Here is a 6,720-nt window from a genome sequence, read left to right as displayed (position 1 = left end):
TAACCACACCCTGAAGATGAGCTCTAATTTTGTTGTATTTGTCCCGTTTAAAGCGATCCGGTTACAATGATGGGACTTTTAGTTTTAATTGCTTTTTATTCCAATATCTTAAATGGTCACAGGGTTATTTCAGTGAAGAGCAGTTAAGAGCCTTGAATAATCACAGGCAAATGTTGAATGATAAGAAACAAGCTCAGATCCAGTTGGAAATCAGGAAGGCCATGGAATCTGCTGAACAAAAGGAACAAGGTTTATCAAGAGATGTCACAACCATGTGGAAGTTGCGTATTGTAAGCTATTCAAAAAAAGAAAAAGATTCAGGTGAGTGTGTAAATGCTTTGTTTTTATCAGTTTTATTAAGTTAAAAAATGGCCTTAATAACAAAATGATTATAAATCCAGATAAAGTATAAAGTTAGTTTATAACAGTGAAGCAAAAACCACCAACACCTACAAAGAGACAATATAAAAGATGATCTGTATTTATTTTGAAATAAAAATTTAAATGATAATCACTTCTTCCATTGCATCTTTCTCATCTTTCTCTAAACAGTTATTTTGAGTATTTGGCGTCCATCATCAGATTTATATTCTCTGTTAACAGAAGGAAAGAGATATAGAATTTATCATCTTGCAACTTCAAAATCTAAAAGTAAATCTGGAAGAGCTAACATCCAGTTAGCAGTGACAAAAAAAACTCGGTATCAACAACTACCGGTACAAACCTTTCAGTGTGATTTTTCAGTTTTGATAAGTGCTTGTTAGTTTATGGAATCTCCATATATTGAATTTTTGTTTTGTTTTCTGTAGGTTTCAGATGAAATTTTATTTCAGGTTTACCAGCCACGGGAGCCCCTTCACTTCAGCAAATTTTTAGATCCAGACTTTCAGCCCTCTTGTTCTGAGGTGGACCTAATAGGATTTGTAGTTTCTGTTGTGAAAAAAACAGGTAATGCACAATGTATTTAATTTTTCTGTTTATTCTTTTGAAAAAGATTGTCTTTTAAAATCTCTTATGATTAGTTGGAGCTACCAGTTGGCAGATTTGCTAGCTAGTCATCTGAAAGTAAGCCTCTTGGAACCTCAGATTTTTAATGAAAAGCAATTCGATATTATTTCAGGGGTAACAGTTTACATCCCAGTCTGTGCTACTTAATTTTATAGAAATTGTCCTTAATTTTATTTTCTGCAATTTATGTTTTCTTACTATTTCTAATGTATGTGTTTATCTCATTGTGATGTTATATTGATGTCCTCAATTTATTGCTTTGGCCATCACTCTACTTCTCATTGTACAGGACTGTTTATTATCTCAGAGTCAGGCTTTTATTTTATTGAATATATGGTCTTACTAAGTTCAACAGCATGAACCTACTGTGAAGAATTCAAGAGTTTTCTTCTATTTGTTGAGTTTTGTTTTCTTAGGAATTTTGTTCTTTCTCTTTTGCTTTCTTAAATTTTCTCATTTTTTAAATGTGTTTGTGTTTGGTTAGTTATGTTTTAGTGCTTTGCGGGGTTTTCTTTGACTGTATTATATTAGTAAGCCACATTGTTCCCATGCCATTTTATTTCATCTTGATCATATTTGGGTGACTCTTTTCACACATTTTATTGTTATTATAGAAGGTGGTTAACTTTTATTTAATTCATTGATATTTATTTAATGACTGTTATGTACCAGACACTGTTTTAAGTGCTGGGTACATAGCAATTAACAAAACAGATAGAATCCCTACCCTCATAGAGCTTACATTATGAGGTTGGGGGAGGGAGAGTACAAACAAAGAAATAAGTAACATACATGTGTATAGTTTTTTTTAGTGCTCAGAAAAAAAAGATTAAGTGGGTGGGAGGGTAATGTTAGGGAAGAGAGAGGGATGTAATTTTAGATTGAGAGGTGAGGAGAGAGACCTCCCTGGAAGGCTGACATTTGAGTGAAACTTGAAGGAATTGAGTGAGTGAGGTGAGGCATGTGGCCATGTGGGGAAGAGCTTTCCAGGCAATTACAAAGGTCGTGGTGCAGCAGGATCATGCCTAGTGTACCATTGAGCACTGGCAGAGACCAGAGAGTGAGAAGTAACAGCCAGGGACAGAGGCAGTGAAGAGCCAGGTTGTGTGGGGGTCCTTGTGTGAACTGTAACTTCCTGTGATGACAGGACGTCACAGGAAGATTCCAGGTGGGGGGACGGACACAGTCTGACAGGTTTTCACAGGATCATTCAGGCCGCTGTGTTGAGAATAGGCTGTAGGGGGCGCAAGAGTACAAATAAGCCATTTGGAGGCTCTTTCAAGCACTTATGCAAAAGATGAAGATGAACCAAACAAAAGCAGTGTAAGTGGTGAGAAGCAGTCAGATTCTTGTATTTTGAAGGTAGGGGGACAGTGCCCGATGGTCTGAGCATTGGGAAGAATGGAACTGCCACTTAGAAGGAAAGACTGAAAGAAAAGCAAGTATTTGGGGAAGTTCAGGAGCTCAGTTTTAGACAGTTAAGTTTTAGATGCTTATTAGGCATCTAAGTAGAAACGTCTGCTTGATGGTTACATAGGAGTCTGTTCAGAGGAATGGCTGGATATGAATTTGGGAGTCATCAACATACAGGGGACATTTTTTTTTTTGAGACGGGGTCTTGCTCTGTCGCCAGGCTGGAGTGCAGTGGCACGATCTCGGCTCACTGCAAGCTCCACTTCCCGGGTTCACGCCATTCTTCTGCCTCAGCCTCTGGAGTAGCTGGGACTACAGGCGCCCGCCACCACGCCTGGCTAATTTTTTTTGTATTTTTAGTAGAGTTGGGGTTTCACCATGTTAGCCAGGATGGTCTCAATCTCCTGACCTCGTGATCCACCGCCTCGACCTCCCAAAGTGCTGGGATTACAGGCGTGAGCCACTGCGCCCGGCCGGCCATACAGGGGACATTTAAAGCCATGAGACTGGATGAAGTCACTGTGGGCATGGGAGTAGATAGAGAGGGAAGAGATCGAAGACCTGATTGAAGCTTTTTAAACTTAGAAGCAGGGAAATATAAATATAAATGTCAATATAGGAATCAGTAAAAGAAATAGAGGAATGGCCAGAGAGGCTGGAAAGAGTGAGGTATGCTGAAAGCCAAGAGAAAAAAAAAATTGTCGAGTAATGAGAGTGGTTAAGTCTGCCCAATGCTATTTCATAGAATTGATAATGAAGTGAGGACCAAGAATTGATCATTGGCTTTAACACCGTGGAGGAGCACTTTCAGTGGACTGAAGTGGCGCAAAGGAAATGGAGGGAAAGGAGGAATAATAGTGAATATAGGTATTTCGAGGATTTTTACTTTAAGAGAAGAAGAGAAATTAATCAGTAGCCAGAAGGGGAATTGGGATCAAGAGAACGTTTGCTTTTTCAGATGAAAGTGCTAATAGCATACTGATGAGATACTGTATGCTAATGAGAAAGATCCACTAAAGAAGGTAAAATGCAAGATGGAAGCAAAGCAGGAACAGCTGTAGGGCACTGTTCTCAGATACTGTGTGCTACGGTCTCTAGAGGCTCTGTTCAGATTGGCCTTAGCTAGCAGTAGAGACTGTTCATCTGTAATCACAGGAAAAAAGAGTAAAGTATGTAGGTACAGATACCAGTGGAAGAGTTGATATACAAGAGGAAACTTGTGGCGGACGTCTTTTGATTGCTTCTGTTTCCTCGCTGAAACAGGGCACAAAATCATCAGCTGAGAGTCGGAATGAAGAAAAGGGGGTCAGGCGCGGTGGCTCATGCCTGTAATCCCCACACTTTGGGAGGCCGAAGCGGGTGGATCACGAGGTCAGGAGATCGAGACCACGGTGAAACCCCGTCTCTACTAAAAATACAAAAAATTAGCCGGGCACAGTGGCGGGCGCCTGTAGTCCCAGCTACTCGGGAGGCTGAGGCAGGAGAATGGCGTGAACCCGGGAGGCGGAGCTTTGCAATGAGCCGAGATCACACCACTGCACTCCAACTTGGGTGACAAGTTGAGACCCTGTCTCAAAAAAAAAAAAAAAAAAAAACTTTTAGCAGATATATAGTTTTTTATTTTTAAACCTCCCTTCTGTGGGTGTTTTATGCTTGATTCTTTAGTTTTAGTTACTTTAAATTTACAGTTTAGTGAACTAATGATCCTTTTTTTTTCTTAGAAAACACAACAAAACCATATTTACCATCACATGCACTAACAAGACAGCAAGTTCGTGCTCTGCAAGATGGTGCAGAGCTTTACGAAGCAGTGAAGAATGCAGCAGACCCAGCTTACCTTGAGGTGAGAGAGTAACAGGACATATAATGAGGCTTGATGATTATTCAAGGTGGGAAGCTGTTTTAGACTCTCTGGCCATCACGGGAAGGAGTATGTTGAAATACTGCATTTCTCAAAAGGGATGTGTACATTTCTGGGATTTCCGGTGATGTGCCAAACCAGTGTGGTGGTACGTTTTCAACTCTATACCAAGTAGAGGATGGGAGGGTTCTAGAATTTTATATATAAAATAAATGTGGTTTAAAATACAGGCAAAACTTGTTTGTTTTATTTTTGTCCCTCCTGTACTCTGAAGCAAAAAAACTTTTTTATTTTTAAGATAAAACAAATATCTGCAAAGTAATGGCTCAGTTTCCATGTTCTTAGCTGTTTCTCAAGTCCTATCTGGAGGTACTTGATAATCCTCTACCCTAAGGGTACTTCGGTAGAAATGTTTCAGAAGCTCTAAATTGTTAGAAGTAGCATAGGCTTTAGAATCGTGGCACTCTCATTTGATTAACAAAGTAAATGAGAATAAAATAGCTGGCCGGGCACGGTGGCTCACGCCTGTAATCCCAGCATTTTGGGAGGCCGAGGCGGGCAGAATACCTGAGGTCGGGAGTTCGTGACCAGCCTGGCCAACATGGTGAAACCCCGTCTCTACTAAAAATACAAAATTAGCCAGGCATGGTGCGCATGCCTATGATCCCAGCTACTCGGGAGGCTGAGACAGGAGAATTGCTTGAATCCGAGAGGCAGAGGTTGCAGTGAGCCCAGGTCATGCCATTGCACTCCAGCCTGGGCAACAAGAGCAAAACTCCGTCTCAAAAAAAAAGCTATTAAATGGGCATAAAATATTGTTTTAGGATCAAATAAATAATCTATATAAAAGTTCCATATAAATGTTGGTTACTATTATTAGAACATAATTTTATATATTAAGCTACCTCCTAAATATTTAGACGGTAGATACCTAAAAAAATTCAAATTCTAAGATTAGTTTGTTAGATAGGAAGGAGCAAATATTTTACCAAAACTACTGGTTGTTAATTGATTAATTTCATTTACTTCATGACTTAATAAATCTTGTGAATATAGCCTTGAATCTCTTAAATAGTGGGACTACAAAATAAACAATATTTCATCAGTAATGTAAGCAGTGCTGTACTGAATAAAATTCCCTCCTGTTGTGAAATGTTACAATTTGGCTTCTCCCTGTGAGAAGTGAGTCCAGTTTTAAAACTTGTGAGTATACTTGCTGCAGGTCTGAAAATGAAGGCTTTATGATTCTTTCTTGAAAAATTATTTGCCTCTGTCTTTTATAATATTATTTGTCAAAGCTTGTGCATTCTATGTATCATCATGAAGACAGCTTTAATTTCATCCACAGAATTTAACAATTTTTTTGTCTGGACATAAGGGAGCAGAATAAGAGTTGGAGTAGGGCCTTGCCCAGCCACTCTGTAACTGGACAAGAAATGTATTTCTTAGGACTTCATTTCCACCTTCTATCAAGGGAAAACCTAAGAGTAGGTTATCTGTAGGGTTCTAAGTGCCTATGAGTCTATGAGATTTTACTTTTTTAAAGTTATCTTTGTAATTCTTTGAGGAGAACGTAGGCATCCATTTTTAAAAGAGTCCTGTTAGAATTTGTTTTCAGTAACAATGTTGAATGTTGGCCTTCTGAAATCAGGTTTTACAACAAAATGGTTTAAACACTGCCTGCATATTTAGAATCTCTATACCTCCATAAGATACAGAGATTGGATAGTCTCCCTTCCCAGTATAGATTAGGATATTAAGATGTATAATATCCTAAAGTGTAGCAGCAGTCTGGTATGTTACATGTCTAAATTCCATTTCCTGTTTTATTTGTTTATTGATTTGTCTGTTTATTTTTGTTACACTGGGTAAGATTCCCAAGAGGTACAGGTAGAAATTTGCTAAAGTGAGTAGGACAGAAGTGTAGAGGCAAACATAAAAGTATGTTTAGTACATATCTGTTTTAAATTGTGTCTACTATTTAACAGGTAATGAAATTATACTCCCACGGCTAAGAATTAGAGTTCTGGGGCCAACCTCTGCCTATGTGGTTTGTGCAAATTAGTTGTTCTCTTTGTGCCTCAGTTTTACCTACAACATGGAAACAATGATATTACCTACCTCATGAATTGTTGTGAAGATTAAATGAATTAGTACATTCACTACACATAAATCTATTTCTCAAAATAATGAGCATTCAAATGTTAGCCATCTGTAATGTAGCTAGTGATGATTATGATTATTAGAGTATATTTATAATTGGAGGATCATTTTTGCCTTAGGGAAACAGAATTATTAACAGTTTGAGGCACCTGAGAATACTATGTGAGAAACTGATTACATTAACCACACCCTGAAGATGAGCTCTAATTTTGTTGTATTTGTCCCGTTTAAAGCGATCCGGTTACAATGATGGGACTTTTAGTTTTAATTGCTTT

General features: G+C 38.4%; 1 protein-coding gene across 1 annotated transcript in view; it reads left to right on the top strand.

Annotated features, from left to right (window-relative positions):
* Positions 1 to 6,720, top strand: part of BRCA2 (breast cancer 2, early onset) — a 92,697-nt gene that overhangs the window by 78,159 nt on the left and 7,818 nt on the right. The window contains exons 21-23 of the mRNA XM_011946939.1: positions 123 to 321; positions 553 to 716; positions 810 to 948. Coding sequence (XP_011802329.1) covers positions 123 to 321; positions 553 to 716; positions 810 to 948 — 502 coding nt within the window. The remainder of the gene's footprint in view (positions 1 to 122; positions 322 to 552; positions 717 to 809; positions 949 to 6,720) is intronic.

This window comes from Colobus angolensis, unplaced genomic scaffold (genome assembly GCF_000951035.1).
Source record: "Colobus angolensis palliatus isolate OR3802 unplaced genomic scaffold, Cang.pa_1.0 Scaffold255, whole genome shotgun sequence".
Lineage (NCBI taxonomy): Eukaryota > Metazoa > Chordata > Mammalia > Primates > Cercopithecidae > Colobus > Colobus angolensis.
Note: the sequence above shows the minus strand (reverse complement) of the source record. Positions and strands in the feature narration are given on the sequence as shown.